This window comes from Periplaneta americana, chromosome 16 (genome assembly GCF_040183065.1).
Source record: "Periplaneta americana isolate PAMFEO1 chromosome 16, P.americana_PAMFEO1_priV1, whole genome shotgun sequence".
NCBI classification, from domain to species: Eukaryota; Metazoa; Arthropoda; class Insecta; order Blattodea; family Blattidae; genus Periplaneta; species Periplaneta americana.
Genome location: NC_091132.1, coordinates 175285627 through 175310377, shown reverse-complemented (window position 1 = coordinate 175310377; position 24751 = coordinate 175285627). Strand labels below are relative to the sequence as shown.

Here is a 24751-nt window from a genome sequence, read left to right as displayed (position 1 = left end):
CAGTTGCTAGCTCAGTGAAAGACGGCACAAGACATACAGTATACTTGTGATGGATAGCTTTCAATGCTGCATGCACTCTGATTTTTCGGGGGAAAAGGAGTGCACAAATGAATTCGTTTCGTTACATTGCTTGAGTCCGTAAAGTTGAAAGAAAAAGTTCAACTGTGTGTGGTTCTAATATACATATTTTTTTGTGTTTGAGAGTACTTTCACCAGCGAAAACCATGGCTTCCTTAATTATCAATTGAGATAAAGATGGATTGCTACAACTGTGATAACGTATCGGAGAACAAATCTGAAGAATCTCTATTGCAGATCACTTTTCCGATAGTAAGATGTGAGGTGAGCTGCTGTTTTCCCCATGGGGAGCAGAAATTAGTAATCTCTCTATCCTGATGATAATAATAATTTTGTATTTTGTTTGGGTTTAACTTAGGTATCTGCCCTCAGTACACAATTCGTTGCTCTCAAATAACTTCAATAAATCCCTCAACTAACCCACTAACCTTGTCACATACCTCGGATTAATGCCACATAGATATCCTCTCATTTAACCCATAAAGCAACTTGTATCATATTCTGTATAGTGTGGGGCGATATCGAAGATTGGTCTTTGTTTGCTCTACAATGTCCTTGATTTCGATTGTAATTTTCTTATTTTATTTGAAATGAATTAATAGTAATACTAATATGTATTAATATTCAAGATTGGAATGTCATTGCAGTTATGTTTGGTTCGCGAGGAACAATTCCCAAATGTACATTGGAGATCCTCAGAAAATTAAAGGTTCCTGAAAAGACTTCGGACAATTGCATCAACCATTTTAAAATCTTCAGCAATCAGCAACTCTATTCATCTTTATAATATTTGGTGTATATTATTTATTTTCAATAATTTTTTTTATCGTTTTGATAGCTGCCACATCTTGTCGCAGAATAGTATATATATATTTAAATTTCATTATAGCTGTATTCTTCTCTCATTAAGTAATTTACATTTTCTTTTTTGTTCATTTGAAGTGATTATGATGCTGAATTGTACGTAATTATTGTTTTCATGATAATTTTGTCTACGTGATTTTTATGTCGTCTTTACGTAGGCCGTGTGGTAAATTCATTACGCAATATGACGTCATCGTTTGCCAAACTTTACGAAAATAAAGAGAGATCCTAATTTTAAAAAATTCCGAAGTGCTCTATTAAAATGTTTCGTTTTACTGCAGGATCACAATCTTTTGGATGAACGTATGACTGGTTTAAAGGAAGAATATGTTGACCAGAGCCATGATCTCTCATCTGAAGTGAAATGTGAGGAAGATCAGGAACCAGTTTCGTTCACTGAGGTGAAACGTGAACCTGAGGTGAGTGTAGATGCACCGTCATACTGCATAATCAGCACAGGCCCCTCTTAACCTCCACATCACTTTTAACGACCTGACACTCGCAACATGTGCTAACTGCTGCCGGAAGATAATTTATACAGTCGATCTTCTATATCTCGAACCTCGATTACTCTAATTTTCGATAAGTCGTAGTAATATATATTTCCCGAACAAACTTCATATAATTTGGCGTACATTAATTATTTTCTTCTTAAATCGAATTTCTATAACTCGAATTTTCGATATCTCGAGGCGTAAGGGATTAGGTACAGCTTAGAGCAGTAAAATTTTTGGAAATACTCAACATTTTTTTCCTCCAGTGCTGTATCTTGTACGATAATGAAAATTAGTATGTATAAAACACTGTCCTTCTCCCATATCATCATCATCATCATCATCATCATCATCATCACTATTTCTTACCATTGTTTATTATTGTCACACCAGCATTACTTATCCAACTTTCATTATTTACTTTCATGTTGTTTTATGGTCTAGATATTAATGTAATAACTATGTAACCAATTGTATTCAATTAGATTTAGAGTCTGACTGGGCGGAAGAGAAAGCCTACCGGCCTTAGCTGTGCCAGATGAAGTAAATCAATTATTATATATATATGTTTGTGAAACTTGGACTCTCACTCTGAGAGAGGAACATAGGTTAAGGGTGTTTGAGAATAAGGTGCTTAGGAAAATATTTGGGGCTAAGAGGGATGAAGTTACAGGAGAATGGAGAAAGTTACACAACACAGAACTGCACGCATTGTATTCTTCACCTGACATAATTAGGAACATTAAATCCAGACGTTTGCGATGGGCAGGGCATGTAGCACGTATGGCGAATCCAGGAATGCATATAGAGTGTTAGTTGGGAGACCGGAGGGAAAAAGACCTTTGGGGAGGCCGAGACGTAGGTGGGAGGATAATATTAAAGTGGATTTGAGGGAGGTGCGATATGATGATAGAGACTGGATTGATCTTGCACAGGATAGGGACCGATGGCGGGCTTATGTGAGGACGGCAATGAACCTTCGGGTTCCTTAAAAGCCATTTGTATGTATGTGTGTATATATATATATATATATATATATATATATATATATATATATATATGTGTGTATGTTTCAAAATTCAAAATGGTGGCAGTTGAGAGTGCAGTGATGTAGCATTTCCCTCATAACTCATAAACCTATTAACTTTTTTATGTTCTCACTTATTTATTTTATTGCTGAAATTCATATTTACAATGATTTTAATGACTTTCCTTTATAAATAATATTATTTTTTTTTATTTTAGTTTTAGAAATGGATACTTTTATTTGACTATTTTTTAAACGAATTTATTTTTTTATCAGACAATCTGTCAGACGTAGAGAAGTTATTTTGCATCATATTGTAGATATGACATGCATAAATGCGCACAAAAAATTCATCTCAGAATGTTGGATAGTTTTCGAGTTATGAAGTAAACACTTCATTACTGCATAGTGAACTGCCACCATTTTCAATATGGAAAAAAGAAATGTATAGGTATAATTTTTTTAAATCGCAAAATATTTTTTTTATGTAACAGAACAGTGTTCTACACACACTAATTGTCATTATTGTACAAGATACAGCGATGGATGGAAAAGAATTTTGAATATTTCCAAAATTTCACTGCTCTAAGCTGTACCTAACCACTTAAATTATATCCCTGGCACTTAAACTTATTCTTTATCTGGAATATTTATTCTTAGAGTGCAATATGCAGTGCAACTTGTCTCATTTGAAGGCTTCAATTCCAATTTAGCACCGATTACTGTTGTGAGTTCAAAGCACTTTCTTCCAGTTTCATTACAGAGAGTACATTGTCGCGTTAAAACGTGGCATTAGTTTAGTTACAGACAGCAAATTGTCGCGCCTGTCTTGTTATGTAATGTACAGTACTGTATACTGGAAGAATGTTTATTTGGGGACAATCATCAGTAAGTGAATCTGTGTTTACATCACCAAATGTGGTTGAGAACTTTGTGGAGAAACCTCGATTATAGAAAATGATGCAGAATAGTATGACGGATTTCTTCAAGTCATGAAAAGGTAGATGCGTTTTGTATTGTTAACTTTAACTTTCATAATTATGAATGTCCATTACATAAATTTAGACAACTATATGTTGCATGTCTACATACAGTATTTTGCGACCAGTACATCACGAATTGAACATTTTACCTACGTATCTCGATCACTCGAATTTTCGAAAAGTCGAATTTATTTAGACATCCCATAACGATTCGATGTATCGAGGTTCGACTGTATATTTATTTATTTCGTCAATCTTTGTTCACGTCATGGCGGATTAGATGTATTCCAGTTCTTAATCCACCATCACTCTCTATACAAATATAACAAAAACTAATACTTACTGAACCTATAAGTATCCTCTGTTTACAATAATAATAATAATAATAATAATAATAATAATAATAATAATAATAATAATAATAATAATAATAATAATAATAATAATGCACAACTAATAATAAGTATAGCTCTTGTATTTAAAACTCCTACCTTAGCTATTTCACTTTATGCTCAATCTCTTAAGAATTATTCTGTTAACTTCATTGACTACTTTTCGTAGTTTCTTATCGTGTGTCTACTCAACATTTATAATTCCATCTCCGTTAGAGCTTTGACTTTCTCTTCCCATCTAATTTTAACTCTAAAAAGAAATTTTACTAATTTATGCAGATTGCTTGCGTTTAGGTGACCATTTTTTATAAGCTACTATAGCGTTTATTTGTAGAAATTTTTTATCCACCCAACTGTTTCTCAAATCATTCGTTGCCTGACACTTCAGCGCAATATGCATTGCGTCTTCAGCTAGTCCACACAAAGGACATTTATCCTTCTCTACGTTCCCTCTCTTATTCTTGAGTCTCCAGATACCTAATCTCCACCATGCCATTCCTGTTCTCTCTTCCCTTGAATTTAGTCTAACATATTCTTCCTGTTCCCAGAACTGCTTAACCTCCCTATAGTACTTTAGTGATCCTAGGTCTTTAATATTACTAAAAATATCTTGTCTCGAAATTTCGTTTGCCCTCTCTTTTACTATTCTTCCAATAGTTTTCGTGTTTATAGACCCTAGTTCTCTCCATAGCCAATTTAGACCTAATCTGCTTATTTCTTGTTCCATTCCTTCAGCCAATTCGATTTCCAATTAGCGGCTTTCATACAAAAGATACATGTTTTCATAACTGCCGAATTATTGCTACACAGAATATTACCTAAATATTTCATTTTTCTTTCTAGAATAATTCCCAGACTCGAATCGGTTCCCATCTCTAGTAACACTGCCAGGTTAGGAGCATTCTCCGGTATTCCTAGAAATTTTTTTACACATTTTGGCTTTTACTTTATCAATGTTTCTCCTGGATAACCTACTACCCCGGATCTCAATATTATATACTATATTTGATTTTACTAGTGGGTTATAGATGTTGACCAAATTCTTCACACCAATATTCGGCCATTTATTTAGGCATCTGTCTAGGTTCGACTGTATATATATATATATATATATATATATATATATATATATATATATATATATTTGAATCATTTACCTAACTTTATTTTATCATTCAACAATAAATTCATTTTAATGTGTCCATGTTTATATATAACCAGATTTTAAATATTTTAACATGCAATCAACATGTATTCTATCAGTCATAATATTTCTACGCAAAGTATTCATATTCTTGTATTGTTACAAGATATTATTTCAAGTACAAAGTTTCTAATAAGAGAAAGTTTTACGATAAAATTTGTGGGTCAAAATGGCCGATGCTAATCATACTAGGTAGTTTAAAAGTTGTTGTTGTTTTCTAATGCCAGGCGCTTGACAATAAAGTCATTTGACCTCTTACACTCCAATATTTTTCAAAGATATTATCATGGCCAGCCACTGAAGCACAGATTTTGAGGTGTTCCGAATCCATTTCTAGGTTTGAGTTGCACAATGGGCAGTTAGGGGACTGATATATTCCAATTCTATACAGGTGTTTAGCCAAACAATCATGGCCTGTTGCGAATCTAAATGCAACTACAGACAATTTTCGTGGTAAATCGGGAAATAACTGTGGATTATGATGCAGAGAATTCCATTTTTTTCCCTTGAGATTGTGTTATCAAATTTTGTTTGTTGAACTCTAAGTATGTAGATTTAATAAATCTTTTCACAGAGTAATACGTAGATTTAGTAACAGGTCTGTAAGTAGCAGTGCTGCCCTTCGTTGCTAAAGCATCCGCATTCTCGTTTCCCAGGATTCCACAATGGGATGGTATCCATTGGAATACAATTCTTTTATTGAGTGATATGAATTGAAAGAGCATTTTAGTTATTTCTGCTGTTTGAGATGAAGGTGTGTGTTTAGAGATTATTGATAGAATAGCTGCTTTGGAGTCTGACAATATAACTGCATTCTTAAATTTACTGATGTGGCATAGAAGATTCCTGAGACTTTCACTTATTGCAATGATTTCTCCATCTAAACTTGTTGTTCCATATCCAGTAGATCTATAAAGTGAGAAGAGACAGCACGTAACACCTGCACCGGCACCTTGTTCTCTGGAGATCAAGGATCCGTCGGTGTATAAATGAAGCAAGTTTTGTGGAGGGTACCTAAAATTAATTGTCTCTAAAGACAATTGTTTCATTATTTCAGTGTTTGCTTCTGATTTCAGTATTTCTTCTGTTAAAAGTTGTCCTCGTTGTGTTAAGTCACCTTCTGGAAAACTATATGAATTACTAATTAATTATATCTGTGATTCACAGGATGGTCACGTGCTGAATGCACCTGTTTGTGGGTCAACACTACCCAGCATGGACCTCAGCTTTGATCTCAAATCGGATATAAAAATTGAGGAAATAACAGTGCCAATTACATTTCCTGTTGTGAGGTGTGGGTCTGAGGTAAGTGAAGTTCCTGGCACACTAACACATTCAGCCATTGTTTCCGACCATGATGGCCTGATAAATTAAATATCAATCAGATTGAAATGTTTGTCAGATATGTTTAATTCCAATAGCCCTTGATAAAGCTTTATTCACGTCCTTTTTTTATTCCATGGGAATCTTCCCAAGATGGGTTTGTCTTGTAATTCTTAACACATTGGTTAAATTATAAGTTAATTATGGAATTTGACTACTACACAGTGTTTGATATAGGGTAGTTTCATAAGATAAAAGCATTGTTTTGGTTTTTATTTTCCGAAACTGACTGTAACATGTTTTTTTTTTTTTTCGTGTTGCTTCTTTATTAGAAATTTATTACGATTTATATGGTTCAATTTGGCTGGCGTTGTTACGATTGGTGGCTCCGTTTCATTGGGGATTGTGATTGGTTGTTGAGTGGGGGAGTTCGATTGTTCGATCGATTGAAGTATTCAATAGGGATATCCTGAACTAGCACCAATAGAGGGCGCACGTGTATTTTGGGGGATGCACTTTGCGTGTGCATTTGTTTTCCGGGATATAAACATTGAGAATTTACGTAGTGTATTAGTACATTAAATACTCTTAAAAACAACTCAAAATGCCAAATTTTTATTTTGTTCCTATATGTAAAAACCAGGGAAAGCCTTGTCTTCATTCAGGTCCCGAAATATTCTGAATATATGCTTTAAACCTTAAAAAATTTAATTAATAAATTTGCGGCTCGAAAGTGCTAACTATTAAACAAAAATAACTACTTCAAGTAAGGAATTGCTGGCGACAGTTTCATTTCGGAATACTTACTTACTTACTGGCTTTTAAGGAACCTGCAGGTTCATTGCCGCCCTCACATAAGCCCGCCATCGGTCCCTATCCTGTGCAAGATTAATCCAGTTTCTATCATTATATCCCACCTCCCTCAAATCAATTTTAATATTATTTAATATTATCCTCCCATCTACGTCTCGGGCTCCCCAAAGGTTTTTTTTTCCTCCGGTCTCCCAACTAACACTCGATATGCATTTCTGGATTCGCCCATACGTGCTACATGCCCTGCCCATCTCAAACGTCTGGATTATGTCAGTTGAAGAATACAATGCGTGCAGTTCTGCGTTGTATAACATTCTTCATTTTCCTGTAACTTCATCCCTCTTAGCCCCAAATATTTTCCTAAGCACCTTATTCTCAAACACCCTTAACCTATGTTCCTCTCTCAGAGTGAGAGTCCAAGTTTCACAACCATACAGAACAACCGGTAATATAACTGTTTTATAAATTCTAACTTTCAGATTTTTTGACAGCAGATTAGATGATAAAAACTTCTCAACCGATTAATAACACGCCTTTCCCATCTACTACTCCACGAAACTTATTGCATTCCTGATACAGGTAACATTAAGGAAGCCGTGAAAAAATCGACAAGATTACAGATGCCGATGTTATTACTGCAATATGTTATATAAATAATATTGTTAAAATATTAAAATGAAAAATAAATCATTACATAACCTTACCGTTTGTTTTAAGTTCGCATTTATAGAGTGGGGGAAAAAAAAGACAGACGTATATCACGGCCTGCTGGAGTATAGTAAACACAGAAAATATTTTATAGCAACAATGTTGAAGAAAGATATTTTGGTTTTCCGAAGTTGCCGTCATTGAACAGAAACCAACATGGAGATTTCATTGCAACTAATTAGAAATTCGTCTTTCAGGTATGTAATAAACGATCTTCTCACAAAATAATGTACGATACACGAGCGGTATGTTTGTTTTCATGTTCTCGGAAATTAAAAAAGCTCAACTACGTTTCGCTTTTTCAATCTTTTCCTCGAACGTGAAAACGTTAGCATACCGCTCTTGTAACGTATATTACTATTAAATTTGTATGAGAACAGGTTTAGATCAGTGTAGAAAATTGAGTCAATGCTAAACACAAGTAAAGCTGTTTTAAATCGTGTTAACCTTAGCAGGCGTTTTGGCTAAGAAGGTTATTAATTCATGTAAGTGATGCTATGTAAAGATTCATCTTTAGGGACGAGGAAAGCTTAGTAAACACAGTAATTCATGTTGGTTTTGTTGCCGAGTTCTGCTTAAGTCAGAAACAAAGAGGAAAACCTTAGGCAACACCGATAGTATTATAATAAATCTGTTACATCATTTTTATTACTTATTATTTTATGGAATTTTGACAGTAAGGTATGCAGCTAGATGAGATTTTATTGCTTGAATATGTCTAGCACATAGCTCTAGATTGAAACATTTGAAGAAAATCCTTTTTTTTCTCTCTCTCGTTGTTGGTAACTCTATAGCATCTATTAGATGCTTTATGGTTGTGCTAACAGATGGAGTTATTAGTGAAAAATGTGACGCTGCGAAGCGACATTCCTGATGTATTTTATATTTTTGATGATTGGTTAATTAATATTAACCTGGCTCACTCACAATCATACAAATTTCCAGATTCTAGGTAATTTTTGTTCTTCAAGAAAAATTCACCGATAGCCGAGCCCGTGAATCGAACCCGGGACCTCCAGGTCTATAAGCCAGCACGCTGACCAACAGACCACGGAGGTAGTCGAAGAAAATCTTATCGAAAACTAGGCCCTTTTCAGATGTACATATTCGTTGGGAGGTTTCTTATTTCAAATTGAACGTATGGGGGATAATAGTTGTGAAAATGCATTATCATTTGTTGAGTCTTCCTTGTCAGTGATGCAAATTCATATGCAGATGTGCCAGCAGAATTTTATCACTGCTTTAGTACAGTTAGCGATGTTCGTCACATTCCCTCTGTCGTTGTGTTTAAAAGAAACATCTAACCAGGAAAACCCCAATGTACTGCCCTGGAAATGTAACCTCATGACCCGGTAACAATGCTGGTAACTTAGGTTTTACTCCCTCTGTATTCATTATTTTCAGGAAGAGAAATTTGGGGAGATTCAGGTGCAGATAAGGGAAGAGGAATGTGAAGTTCCAACTGAGAGGTGAGTGAAGTGTGGTCTAAGTTTGCTCGTTTACGTAAATGACGTTTTAAAAAATATGTACAAGTGTTACTGCACCATACAGCAACAAAATTGCCCTCTACTTGGAATTCTTTACTGTCATTACTAGGGACCAGATTTGTAGGTTTTTACTTATTCTTTCCTTGCTTTTTTAAACTCATAATTTCTTCAATACTTTTCCGAATCATGATCGTAGGAGTCGTATATGTTAATTCTGTTGAACATAAAAAAAACGTACAGTAAATTGGACCTTAACACCTAAAAACCTAAAGATTCGTTATCCTGTATTTACTTCTTTATATATATTTAGAGAGAGAGAGAGATTTTTTGTACATTCTGTTTCATGTTAAACATTTCCCGTTACTCGTCAAATAGGCCTAACTTCACTACTATGCATTCGTTTGCTTAGGAAACATTTACTTTATAATTATTGTAACTAAAACTCACTTAACTTATTATATACATTCAAGACTATTTGTTTTTCTCCGCTTTTGAGAGGGTTTCCACTCTTATGTTTAATAACCACACACACCGAGGATGCAGAAGCCATACTTCAGTACCACTTGCTTACGAACAACTACGAGCTCAAGTAACGCCAGCTTGTTACAAGAACAGACTACCTCGGTATTACTGTTGGTATTCATCCGCGTTCATAGTACATAACAAAATATAAAAGTAGCTTTTCTTTTACATAGCCTTTTACATATGAGTGAAGTTATATGTTTCATCATATTTAACGACTAGAATTCAATTTTTTATTTTCAAATATTACAAGATTATGCTTTCTAAATACGGACTATATTTTCCTGCGTCGTGTGAGTGTTTCGACTGGGAGCCAATCACGGGTGTGTTTATGTTTACATTAGGATTTTTCTTGCAGCGAAAACAGTATACATTTATATATTCATTTCAGGACTGTGAATAATGTTGAGAAGAGTGTGTCACAAGATCACGATCGTCAGAAGGACGAATTGACACAATGTGGTAGCAACAGACCAGATTGTTCAAACATTAACGACATGTGGTGTCATTCTATCCGGTGTAATATATGCAAGGAGGTTTTTGTAACACCCGAATCTTTGAAACTTCATTCAGATAAACATACAACTAAAAAGTCATTTAAATGCGATATCTGTGGAAGTTGTTACACACGATTAAATGAGTTAACCAGACATGCACTAGTACATACAGGCGAACCGCCATTCAAGTGTGAGGTGTGTGGAATTTGTTTCACACATTCAGGGAATTTCAAGAGACATGTACGCATTCACGCTAGCGAAAGGCAATTTAAATGCGAGGTATGTGGAAAGTGTTTCGTAAGATCACCAGAATTTAAAGCACATTCACGCGTACACCTTGGCGAAAGACCATTCAAATGTGACGAATGTGGAAAGTGTAATACAACGGCGACACATTTAAAAATACATATGCGCACACATACAGGCGAAAGGCCATTCAAATGCGAGGTGTGTGAAAAGTGTTTTTCTTGCTCCGGAAGTTTAAGAAGACATGAACTAATACACGTAGGCGAAAAAGCATTCAAATGCGAAGTGTGTGGAAAGGGTTTTTTAGATTCAGGAGGTTTAAAAAGACACGAATTCATACACGTAGGCGAAAAATCATTCAAATGCGAGGTGTGTGAAAAGAGTTTTTTAGATTCGGGAAGTTTAAGAAGACATGAACTTGTACACATAGGCGAAAAAGAATTCAAATGCGAGGTGTGTGGAAAGGATTTTTTAGATTCAGGAAATTTAAGAAGACATTCACATACACACATAAGCAAAAAAGTATACAAGTGCGACATTTGTGGAGTATGTTTTCCACGATTAGGGGACTTAAGGATTCACGGAAGCATTCACACAGGCGAAGCGCCATTCAAGTGTGACGTGTGCAGGAAATGTTTCTGGCGGTCGGGAGATTTATCCAGACATGCACGCATACACACACGAGAAAGGCCATTCAAATGCGAGATATGTGCAGAGGCTTTCTCACAGGCTGGAAAATTAGAAAGACATTTACACATGCACGCACTCGAAAGCCAACCCTAATGTGTTACCTGTGGAATTTTTTTGAGGGGTTATTCGCAAAAGTTGTATAACAAATGGACGATTGAGAACGTCAAATTTAAAGTACTATTTATTGCATATTCTGCATGTATTAATGTAGTGCAATGTTTCTGCCATAGTAATAAACCACTGTACACTTACGTTGCTTTACAGCACTGTTTTGAATGATGTAACAGACATGACATGGAGTAACAGACTTGACAAAGCAAACAAGCGTGTGCTAACCTAAAATTTTTTTGCTTAAAAATCTTCAAAATAGCAACTTAACTACTGGACACGTCTACTATTATCACAGTCTACTATATACAGTCGCGAAGCTCAATATGTAGTAAAAATGCAAACTTGGGTAGTTGCCCACCACTAGGATCGCTACTATCGCCTCATCATCACAGATCTCTCCTAGCAGATGACAAAATATGTTACACTTTCGTTGTCGTGTTCTTTTTTGAAAAATTAACACCTTCCTTCCATTATTGAAATATTAAATGGATAAAGTTCATTTATTATTTTAATGAAGGTTATTAAATTCCACCATAAACTCGAAGATACCTGCAAGAAATAGGTTAATATTATTTTTGTTTGCGCAAAACGAACTGAAATTTACTATAATCGCTTCACTCATTCAAGATTATAGCGATAATGAACTATGAAACCAATAAATATTAATTTGCATTTCCCTTTACAACATTAATATAATAACAATAATAATGGAAATATGAATTAATGGGAGTAACTTACGTGTACCGATACTTGTAGTGTAGGCTTACGTAGTTAACAAAGTGGGATGAGGTTAAGCAATAATAATCACCCCAGAATTGGAAATAAAACGTGATCAATAAATTTTATTGTAACAGACTTACTTTTTATACGTCTCTAGTAAAGTAACAAATAAAAATAACAACAAAATCAACAGCTATAATTAAAAACGTATCCTTTGAAAAAAAGAGTAGGCCTAAGTTGTCTGAAAATGTACAATTATTCAAGGAATCAGCTGATACAGACGTAGAATTAGTGCAAAGCTTTTGTTTCTCAGCTGCAGGTAATAACAGAACAGGTTTATTTGAAACATCAAATAAAGTTGGAACTGCATTCCAGTTTAATTTATTTTTGTTTTCATTCATAAATTGTGTGTTTTCGAAATGAAGAGAGCAAAACTTTATATTATTATAAAGATATGCTTCATTCTTTGTCATTAGATCTTCCCTGCACAAGCATCAATGCGAAATACGCAACGACCTAGCACTCGATGGAAATACGACTCAGTCCACTCTAAATCCAAAGTCGACCGTGGACAGTCTATTGTTTCTAGTTGCTAACCGCTTGGAGTGCTTTATCGCGAGATTTGCAAAAAGTCACCTCAAGCTTCGCGACTGTATATAGTAGACTGTGGTATTATGTTCTCTTGATCTTTACTTTATATGTTGTTATTTGTGGAAAACAACACAAACAGATTTGACAGAGTAAAAATGCACGCTTACATTAAAACACAAAGCAAGAGTTTGACACACAAACTCGCCAAATCAAAATGGGTGAACATAGCAGTACAATCAAAATGTGTCTTTGTGCATCATCTTGGCTTCTGCTGACATCTGTGGGAGTTCTTTTTCAACTATGTATCCATAGGAACAGAATGGTGTAACAGACCGGACTGACTTACTGGACTAGAGTAATTATGTAGTCATGTTTAAGGAAATATAAACCCGGACATAAATAATAGAAGTTGTGATAATATCAAATGTTTCTTTAATTTTTTTCTTAATTACATTATTAAACAAACCTTTATCTGGACATAATCGTGCTCCATTTTAAAAACTTAAGTAGTATGGCACGGCAATTTAGCTATCACTATGAGAATTGCATTTTATTCTCGTGAAATATTTCACATGAAGGAAATAATTCTTGTGACGTTTACTACATTAGTATTGAAACTACTCACTGTTGGCGGCCGGGTAGCTCAGTTGGTAGAGCAGCTGGCTACGGACTGGAAGGTCCGGGGTTCGATCGCAGGCGGTGACAGGATTTTTTCTCGTTGCCACTTTCAGAACGGCCCCGAGGTTCACTCGTCCTCCTATAAAATTGAGTACTGGGTCTTTCCCGAAGGTAAAAGGCGGTCAGAGCGTGGTGCCGACCACACCACCTCATTCTTTGCCGAGGTCATGGAAAGCATGGGGCTCTACCTCCATGCCCCCCTCTACATTTTACTACTCACTGTCAGGAATTTATAACTCTGTCTTTATAAATGCAATAATGGGAAGGGTAAGAATTGATGGACATCATTTGTTATACAAATTCTGCAAATGACTCTTATGACCAATGGGCGAATTAAAGATGCAGTGTCTGATTTAGACCTAGGCATTTTAGGTCGGCAATTTCCAGAGGGGGCGGCATTTACACTCTAATTCTTTTTTTTTTTTTCTTCATTTTTATTTTGCAGTGAAATTTGTTTTTAAAATATCTTTCGGTAAATGTTTTCTGAAATTTGTTCTTCAACACCTTGGTTAAGTCGGATATTGTTTTGTTATCGTAGTATTCTGGTCGTGGCGAGAGTAAAAGGGAAGTGTGTAGCGCAGCTACATAGCTATACTATGAAACTGCTTAAATTTAACTGCTTGTATAGACAAGAATGCATTGTTGAAACTCGAATTGGATGTGTGTTTATTATTTATCGGTAAGCATATTAACCACATCTTTGAGTTAAATTTCCAATATAATACGTCGTCAAAAATAATATTTAAATCACTTTCTAGCATGTACACCAGATTGCTGCATTGGAGTTAAATCGCTCGCTTGAACTCGGTCGAGTGTCGCATCCTCGAGTGAGATACGATCGGTCGTGATACACTCGTAATAAATAGAAGCACAGTACAAGGTCATCTCACCGACATGTCTTATCTTGTATGGAAGGCGACAAATAAGATACACACATGTTTTGCTCACACGGTAAAAATAAGGCTTTATTTTCTGCGTTTATGACAAACGTTTAATGGAACGTACCAAAACAGGAACATGAAGTTATAAATAAAATAGTATGAAAAACTTCGATATACAGTTATTATTGCTAATTAATAATTATTTAATATTTGATTTACCACATATATAATATGATAAGTCCATACATAGTGTTCTGCCTATATACTGCAGCAATGTAGAAACGTTTTACAAAATATTATTGATGTAGCAGTAGATTAATAACAATATTAGTACAGCGATAACGTCACAGAAAATATAATAAAACGAATAATCATGCTGCACAACTGTTACAGACGCAAAGATTGATACACTAATTATTAGAGATTATTATTATTATTATTATTATTATTATTATTACTACTAGAAAACTTGATATGGTTCTTGCACTATCATTATTATGTTCTCCGTTTATAATAATTACATTTACATCCAATAACATCTATCAAATGTGGCAAAAACAAAATCACTCCTGTGTGAAAAAAAAAAAAAAAAAAAAAACATTTATATTACATTTTAAAACAAGTTTTGTAGTTGTACTATGGAGAGGTTAGTTAAACACTGCAGAGTTTTGAAATTATCAACATCTATGTTTGATGTTACTACACAGTTCACCACTGTAACAAGAACCAATATCTAATGCTCGGCTTATGCCATTCGATGATTTATCGCTCGTGACAATTTTACCCATCATGCATGTGCGCTACCTATCGGATTATGCTATGAACTACTTGGCGCTCGAGCGAAAACGTCCGATGCAGACCTCTGATGTACGCTATACATATAATTCGATATGAAATGTTTGTTTCGGAAAGAGTTGAAGTTTATTTTTCAATTTACTTTATACTTCCTATCGAAGAAAGAAATACTCGTAATAATTTTAGTATACCACCAAGAAATCCAATGCTTAAAAATAAACCACAGCCTGCCTTTTACAAATACATTTTGTTTCAACAATGAATATATTTATTTGCGTCGAGTGTAGTGTGCTTCGTCATTTAGACTTTGATGACATCATCAGTGCTTTCTCTGTGAAGAAAGTGCGAAGGAAATCATAATTCACAAGTAAGATGCATGTATTTTGATTCCTGTAATTTGATTTCTCAATTGTGCATTTAAAACTAATTTAAACTAAACATAACCTGTATAATAGTTGTTCATGAACTGTTTGTAAGATTTGGGGGAAGGAGCGACAAATTTTAGCACTGCCTACGGTTGGCACTATACCTAAATCCGGCCCTGGAATGATGTATGCATTCATATATGTGGAACGCCGTATAAGTGCGAGATGTATGGTATGTCTTTTGGGTTGGATGGGGGTTGGCGGGATTTATAAACAGATACGCGGATACACAAAGGCGAAAGACCATTCAAATGCGAGGTGTTCGAAACTTGTGTATCAAAATCGGGACTTCAACGCAAACATTTACACATTCAGGCAGGCTAAAGGTATGTAAATCACGCCCTCCTACTCAGGGGCCAGAGAGCATTTAAATCCATGTATGGGGAAAGAGTTACCCGGGATCGGGAAATCTGAAATAACAAAATTTTATCCCTGCGGAATATGTTTTCGTTAAGGTTATGTTAAGCAGGCATATTTGTTTATGCGTAGACTATTTTTAATATAATGTGTCAATTTATGCTGGAAAATTAGGATTTTTAGGACACAAATGCAGGGAAGATGTTTCATATACAGACCAGCAGATCGCGACTGCTTATTAAGGAACTGCAGCATCCACAACCGGAGTTAAGTTTGTTGAGGTTAGTATTTTTATTTGTATTTCAGCTCCCATGTGCATTGGTGTGAGCTTAGGAAATTGTCGGTATTTTCTTTTAAATGAAAAACAAGTACAATTGGTACACAGTTCACACACAATATATATGTACATATGCCTTTATCGATGTGTGTAAAGTTTGTGAAAGAGTTTTCTGGCTATTATATATTGTAAAGTTCATTATGTTATAGTATTTTTACATAGATTATATAGAAAACAAATGTTCACATTATATATAATTTTAGGCAATAAAACAGTAATAATACTTATTTAGTTTTTGTGTCACCTAAATTTTTCCTACCCAATTTCGTGTTAGATTATATTTGTATTGACTTTCTTCATAGACATCTTACATTTATTTTTTCTGGTGTAGTGAAGGCCATCAGGCAAATACAATAATAGAAATAAACAGAAAAAAAAATACACTATATGAAAAGTAAAGCTACACAAAAAATAAAGAGAGAGAGAGAGAAAAAACACTATAAACAAAGTAAAGCCACACAAAAATATATACAGGTTGCAGTCAAACAAACTTTAAATGAGTGATAAAATACCATAATTAATTCTATCCTAACTAATTAACTAACTTAAACAAGAAACTTGCAATTTTAATCTAGATTAAAAAAGAAAAAGAAAAAAAAAACACAAACACTTCTAGCAATACGTAAAAAACATTAACTAAGACAAAATTTTCCAATTTAATTTTGAATTGTGATAAAGTCCGGCAGTCCCTGACGTCATGAATTCCAGAGGCGAGGTATTTCTACAGTATAGGAAGTTGAGTATAAAGACGTTCTATGATGAGGGATAGAAAGAAGTGCTTGATGTCGGTTTCGAAGAGTTGTAAGAAATTGAAAGCGCGATAACAGATAATTCGGAGTAGAAGTATACATGATTCTAAACAGAAGAGACAATGAATGTATTGTTCTTCGTTCCTTCAGACGCGCCCATGAAAGTAACTGGAGGGAAGGTGTTATATGGTCAAATTTACGAGTATTGCAGATGAATCGTATGCACACATTATGAACACGTTGTAGTCTCTCAGCTAAGAGTGAACTTACATTAGTTAGCAAAGAATCGCAATAATCAAAATGGGGGATTACAAGCGTCTGAATAAGATTCTTTTTTTAGACTAAGTGGTAGAAATTCTTTCATATGAAACAAGGAGTAAAGTTGAGAAAATATTTTTTTTGCAAATGTGTGTTACTTGAGTGTTCAAATTTAGATCGCTATCCATAAAAATGCCAAGATTTTTAACGGTTTCACTATTTAACAATAATCCCATTCAATATTATATGTGGTATAGTACTACTATCAGGAGTGCTTGATCTTGATGAAAATTTTGTTGCATATAATTTTATGAATGATGAAAGAAATGCTGTTAAAGGTCTTCAAATTTTTAAGGTACTTAATATCTAATACCTACATATCATTCACACATGGTACAGCAGTCAATTATCCAAAATGCTGGCATTATTTACATACACACTTGCAGACATTCCGAGATTTGGCTGTTTGAGTACAGTTGTCTTCAATTGGCAATTCTATAATTACCCCCTTTAAGCTTCGCTTCACTCTTTTACACCAAAGTACCTTTAGTTCCAGATAATGCCGTGAAGCGCTGGAAACATTTTAAAGTGCAATGTTTTGAGGGGGGTCATGACATGCCACAAGGCTCTTCACCAGTTCATTTGAAATCAGCAACATGGAGCCCTTACTACCACTAAGTAGACTTTGCCATTGTAGGCCTAAATTGTTGCAGAAAATTAATGTGAACTCCACTGTTTATTTGTAAGTAAATTATATCTCATATTTTTCAAGAGACACTCCGACACACTTTCATGATATTCTTCAGCACTGCATTTCCAGACCATTTCATAAGAATGCAAATCAAGTATCTCCAACAGAGTGCTGCATTGGAGTTAAATCGCTCTCTTGAAGTCGGTTAAATGTCGCACGCTCGAGTGAGATACGATCGGTCGTGATACGCTCGTAATAAGTAGAAGCACAGTACAAGGTCATCTCACCGACATGTCTTGTCTTGTATGGAAAGCGACAGATAAGATACACATATGTTTTGCTCACACGGTAAAAATAAGGCTTTATTTTCTGCGTTTATGACAAACGTCTAATGGAACCTACCAAAACAGTAACATGTAGTTATAAATAAAATAGTATGAAAAACTTCGATATACAGTTATTATTGCTAATTAATAATTATTCAATATTTGATTTACCATATATATAATATGATAGGTCCATACATAGTGTTCTGCCTATATACTGCGACAATGTAGAAACTTTTTACAAAATATTATTATATAGCAGTAGATTAATAACAATATTAGTACAGAGATAAGGTCACAGAAAATATAATAAAACGAATAATCATGCTGCACAACTGTTACAGACGGAAAGATTGATACACTAATTATTAGAGATTATTATATTTTGTAGTTGTACTATGGAGAGCTTAAACACTGCAGAGTTTTGAAATGATGTTACTACACAATGATACCGTTCGAGGATTTATCGCTCGTGACAATTTTACCCATCATGCATGTGCGATACCTATTGGATGATGCTATGAACTACTTGGCGCTCGAGCGAAAACGTCCGATGCAGACCTCTGATCTCCAATATAAGTGGCATCCCTGCAAACCCTCACTGAAGTGGGATGGAGGGCCTTCCCAATTCTCTGGGCTCCCCCACGACCAACTCGACTCTTAAAGCTTATCATCTTCCTGACTAAAATTGTCCTGACTAATGGAATTGTTTTCATTATTGTGGTTAACCTTGGGATGACGTGCTGCTGCAGAAAATGTTCGACTTCACTGCCCACTGCTTTTTCACCTGCGTAATCAGAAAGTGCCCAGTACGTATACTAGATTCTTCCAGTCTAAATTCACCACCATGCACTCTGAACATCGAAATTTTCGATGTGTAGAGGTTCCTGAGACATCGCTTTCTGCAATCATGAGAAACTCTTTCTCGAAGCTCTGTATAGCATTGACACGAATACTCTATATCAGCCGTGGCGAAAATGTAATCGTGCGCCGAGCCACTGTGTAACCTGCAACGTGCATAGCACCTATGGAGGGAGGCGGACACCCGAAGGGGAAGTGAAGCAACTGTATGACTTATTAACGGATTTTCATTTTCCTTACGTCAGGCACTTAAATATAATTTTATATAGTACAAGGCTACAAACTAATGTTTAGTACGTGTAACGAAGAAAGAAATGAACAATAAATGAACACTATCACAACCTAAAATTAACTGTCTTCAGAATGTCTCTGCGACAAAGTTTCAAAATCAGGAATTATGTCACTTACTGCCGGTCGTAGTTGATCACGAAGGTATTTGTCTGTCAGTCGTGATCTAAATTTGGTTTTTACTATTTTCACTGTTGAAAATAATTTTTCACAAACGTAAGCTGTAGCAAACATGGCTTCATCAGAGTAAGCGAAACAACGAAGCTTCGGATATTTATTTTTTGGCAAAGATTTGAATGTTCAACATTTGTCAAGTTCTTACATCTAGCTTTCATTTGACATCACATTGTAAATCTGTGAGTTCAAATTGAAGAGCTAACCGCATTATTCATACATCTGCTGGAAAAGGGTCGATGTACAGAGATGATGATGATAAGAATAACAATAATATAATAATAATAATAATAATAATAATAATAATAATAATAATAATAATACTTAATCTTTTAATCTTTCATGAGTAACAAGTAGTATAATGCCGTTTTATGTTATACAACCGTTTTCCTAGTAATATTCGTGAACAAATCATACATTTAATATTCTCATCATATTGACAACAAAAAAATGCGTCCTCCCATCCTACTTAGAACTTTCGTACATGGTTTCGAGAGAGACGTATGCCACTCGCAGGTCAGAGACAAATACAAATGGAACGGAGTTGACTCCAGTGAGTGAGAGGGTGGGGGTTGGGGAAGGTAGGAAGGAAGAGAAATGTACAGCTATCACTGCGAGCCACAATGTCTCGCGAGTCACGTTCTCGCCACGCCTGCTCTACATAATACCTATTAAAGCTTCAGAGGGTGTTAGAATATTGTAATCATCCGGTTTCAAAGAACATCGAATTTAGAGAAATGAGTGGAACAATTTGTCAATGTGTGGCTGTAACCAGACATTGCATTTGTGTTGTGTTGTGGCATAGAGTCGAAACCAGTCAGTGAAATTAACTTGCTGTGTATTTATTAACCGAAATTCCTAGTGCAATGCAAATGGCTCTGTGTAGAGTAGACTCAGCATGAAACAAGCGGGCCTGATTGGACATGGTTTTTTGTGAGTTTTCTCTCTCTTTATCGGCAAATGACCGAAACCGGTAGTAGCAATTGAATATTTGGCGATTGGCGGTATTTCGCAGAGGATATTTGGCTTAGAAGGTGTAGTTTGACGTCATATCCATCGCACCGATCTCAAATATATTTGCTTAGATTACTTCCTCCTGTCGTTTTATCCTTTCAGATCCATAAAATTACTGAGGAAATAGTATGTTGGCCTAAACAAGTAACATTATTAAGTAGTAACTTATAGTGAAATAAAAACTGGAGAAAATTATAGAAGATGGAGTATCAGGTTTTATAGCTGATCGTTCTTGTATGGATCACATTTTAGCATTAGACAATTCGCAGAAATGGTTGCAACAAAGAACCAAGAAATGCATTTAATTTTTGAAGATTTGGAAAAGGCTTATGATTCAGTACCAATTTGTTAAGTTATAGAAAGCCCTTCAGACAGTTGGAATAGAATTAGCTCTAATTGCGTTAATACATAGTTTGTATGCACCAATAATATTCAGTGGGACACACACGATTTAATTGATTGAATCAGTAAATAAATTTGGATTACCTTCTTAATTTCTCATATACCTATTATTTTAGCTATGATAAAGTAACTCTTCCACATTCTAAATTTTGAAGAGTAGGGAGTATGACGTAAATGTCCTGGATTTAATTACTTTTTTTTTATATCATCTCTCTTGAAAGCTTTGTTGCTAACACGACAACGCATCTCTGGAGCAGTGGCAATCTCTGTTCAGTCGCCACATCTAAGAGAACATTACCTTTCATTCCTGAGAGTACATTCATAGGTAATAAAATTTACAGTTTACATTTTCGGTTAATAGCTCCGTATTTGTTTCGTAGGATTGCAATTCTGTGGAAGAAGTAAGTTGAAATTTTTACTTCTAACGTATGTAAGTCAACATAAACTTGAAACTCGAGTAGGTAATTCTAGGGAACGACCACTCCAGGATTTTCGAAACTTTTTTTTTTACAAATGATTTTTTGCTCAACTTACAAGAGGTAATAGAAAAACTTTCGAAAACATAATTTCGATTGTAACCTAACATAACCTCTCACAACCTAAACTAACCTAACTTAATTCTAGTCCAAGTAAAACTAAGCTAACGTAACGTTATCAGGTTGGCTTAGTTTTGCTTGGTTTATTTAAGGTTAAGTTTGATTAGTTTAGGTTACTTTAAGTTTGTTTAAATTAAATTATTTTAATTTAACTTAGTTTTCCTTGCGTTAGAGTTCAAGGGTAGGTTAGTTTAGGTTGTCTTAGGTTATAGTCGATATTATTTGTTTGAGAAAGTTTCTTTCTGAATAATTTCAAGGGGAAAAATTGTTCCGGGGCCGGGCATCGAACCCGGGACCTTTGGTTTAACGTTAAAACAAAGGTCCCGGGTCCGATGCCCGGCCCCGAAATTATTCAAATCAACTTTACAGGGAGTTATACCTGAAATCTTGATTTGCAAGTTTCTTTCTATTTTCCGTCGTAAATCAAGCATAAATTTGTCCTTAGAGAAGAAGGGGGGGAAAAAAAAAGAGTTGGAAAATCGTAGAGTGGTCGTTCTCCAGAATTACACTCGAATATAGCCGTCATTCTGTTTCATTACATCTGTTCCACTATTACCGCTGTTTGCTGGCACAATTTATAGTATTAAATGAAACAGCTCTCCCAGTGATCACATCGAGTTTCTACTGCTCCACACTAAAATACTAAGGCATTTTCAGTGTTTCTTTTTAATTTCCTATATTGGCAGTACATTAATGAAACTTCAGTAAAGCTTTTTTTAAGTTTGTGTTTCAAGTCCCCAGTTCTGAAGAGTAGCCTATGGAATACGTGTATTAATTTGAACGCCTAATTTGTTATCGCCTCTCTGTTCGCGAGCAGTTACTTAATATAACAGGTGTAATCGCTGTACTTATCACAACGATAGGGCTTGTCTGGAGCAGTGACCTATGTTAATTGTACAACGTGGTTCAACTTTACATGAAATTTACATCTTCCCATTCACGGCAGCCTCGATCGCTTCTATTCGTTCTGTGCAACGAGTTAGAAAGAGAAGACTATCTTTCTCTTTGTAACTCGTTGGTTCTGTGTCCAATTGAATAGTTTCTACCTTCCGTTGGTGTATACGTAGTTGTTTCCTTTCGTTGAAGTGCAATATTGTAAAAGAGGTAGGTTGCGATTTTTAATTGTGAGAGCTAATACGGATTTAAAAATGTTTTAATGAACATAGCTTTCTTTCTTGATTATAAGGAGAGAATTGTCGTTCTGTTTCCATTATGTTCATTACACCATTATTTTGCTGTTACGTATATTTCGTAATACGTTTTAGTTTGCATACTTATAATATCAAATGAGATTTAAACATAGTTATTACATTGAATTTATTCAGACAGTTGATAATTTAATGGTTACCTGCTATTTTGCGTCATCGTTCGTTTGGAAGGGTTAGATCTTCCAAATACCTACTGAAAATTGTACTTAGCTAATTCCTTAATTTAGCGTCGTGAGCCACAAACGAGCGATTTTCCCGGATTTGCATTTACGCTGATTGTGAAAACAGCGAATGAAACCAGGGTAGACAATATTGGCCCTGTAGAATTATGCAAAAAAATGTAGGATTACCTAATATTTGTGTGTCTTACACTGCTGCATACATGAGAAGTAAACAATAGTAGATACAGAGGTAGGGAACTATTGCGTTACCACATTAAGGTACAAATGTAGTGATTACTGAAGACTACGATATAGCCATATTATACTCCATTGATGAAACAAAGATCGTGACGATGACGTAACAGTTATATATACAAGGCATAACAACAGCCGTAATAAACCTAACCTAACTTGCCACTGATTCTCGGACTTACGAAAACTCTCAGTCTAGGATACAACGTAAAGTTCCATATTGTATTCTCTAGTAGACCCGACCATCATCAATAATACAATACAATCGAAGTAAATTTCTCCCTTGAATACTTTCAAGGGAAAAATTGTTCCGGGGCATACCCCAGAATCTATACACACCGTCACAATTCTTCCCTTTACATCCACACAACTCAAATGGGCAGAGCATTCGTGCGCTAAGCGATGGGTCCCGGGATCGATACCCGGCTCCGGATCAATTTTTCCCTTGAAGTTATTCAAGTTTGCTTCACAGGGACCTTCTACGTCAAAGCATAAATTTCTCCCTACCTGATAACTGAGACATTATACCTACAGTGCAATTTTTACAGATGCTTGTTGTGTTTGTGAACTGCTTTGTTTCTTTAAATTACTTTCAATTATTTCAGAACACTGTTGTCAGTCGTGATGGATGTGATCAAGATGGAACCTGGGGTTGACCCATTGGCCTTACATCCGCATGAAATAGGAGAGAATAAAGCTTCATCAGAGGTAAACTGGAAAGTTTCATTATGTAGGCCTACTTTATTTTATCTTTGTCTAAGGCCCGTAACACACTTGCAGAGTTTTCGCCAGCGAGAAATGTGTTGCGAGAAATTTCAAAGATTGATAACATGGATTCAAATGGACGTCCACACACTGGAAGAGATTCTCGTTCGAGACAAAAACCTCGCGCGAGTTTCTCGCTGGAATCGGTAGCTCAGCGAATTTTCTTGACACATTTATCGAAGATGTTTGACATTTATACTATTTGTGACGATTGAATGTAGAAAAAGATATCACAGATGGCAATGAATTGTATTGTTTTTATTTGAAAATGAGGAAAGATGGCTGATAATTGCAGTCAGAAACTTGTCGAACTCGTACGATGTCACCTGTAGGCCTATTTATATGATACATGGGATGAAAACTATAAAAACACGAAGCTTAAAGAAGAAATCTGAAGACAAATATCTGATTATCTGAAAATAAATAGGGCTATATTTTATTTTGATGAGATTTAATAGTATTAATTAAACATTTGAAATAATATATCTGTAAGTCTTCACAGTTTACATAATTTTAATCAGAACATAGCAAAGAATCCTCTATCATATTATGAATGACAAAAAACTGTGGTCCATTCAACCTGAAATAACACCTAAACGTATCATCATTCAAATCGAAATCAGTGTCCAAAACTCGCCCTTATTTTCGTAAGATACAATGTGATTTTCAGATATTTCCGGCTTTAATTTTAGGCCTACTTTTTCTTTTCATTAACAAAATATGTTGATGTAACTCCATTTCCTCATCATCTGAATATTCAGATTCAACATAGCGTTCGTACGT

General features: G+C 35.1%; 1 protein-coding gene across 2 annotated transcripts in view; it reads left to right on the top strand.

Annotated features, from left to right (window-relative positions):
• The window catches only part of LOC138692001 (zinc finger protein 235-like), a 40798-nt gene continuing 16047 nt past the window's right edge, over positions 1-24751 (top strand). Inside the window, exons 1-5 of one of the 2 annotated variants that reach the window (XM_069814740.1) lie at positions 1-342; positions 1224-1361; positions 6210-6347; positions 9291-9355; positions 23809-23911. In XM_069814740.1, coding sequence (XP_069670841.1) covers positions 256-342; positions 1224-1361; positions 6210-6347; positions 9291-9355; positions 23809-23911 — 531 coding nt within the window. In that variant the 5' untranslated portion in view covers positions 1-255. Of the gene's footprint in view, positions 343-1223; positions 1362-6209; positions 6348-9290; positions 9356-10286; positions 12830-23808; positions 23912-24751 lie in introns of those variants that run through there. The other variant, XM_069814741.1, reaches the window with a different exon arrangement.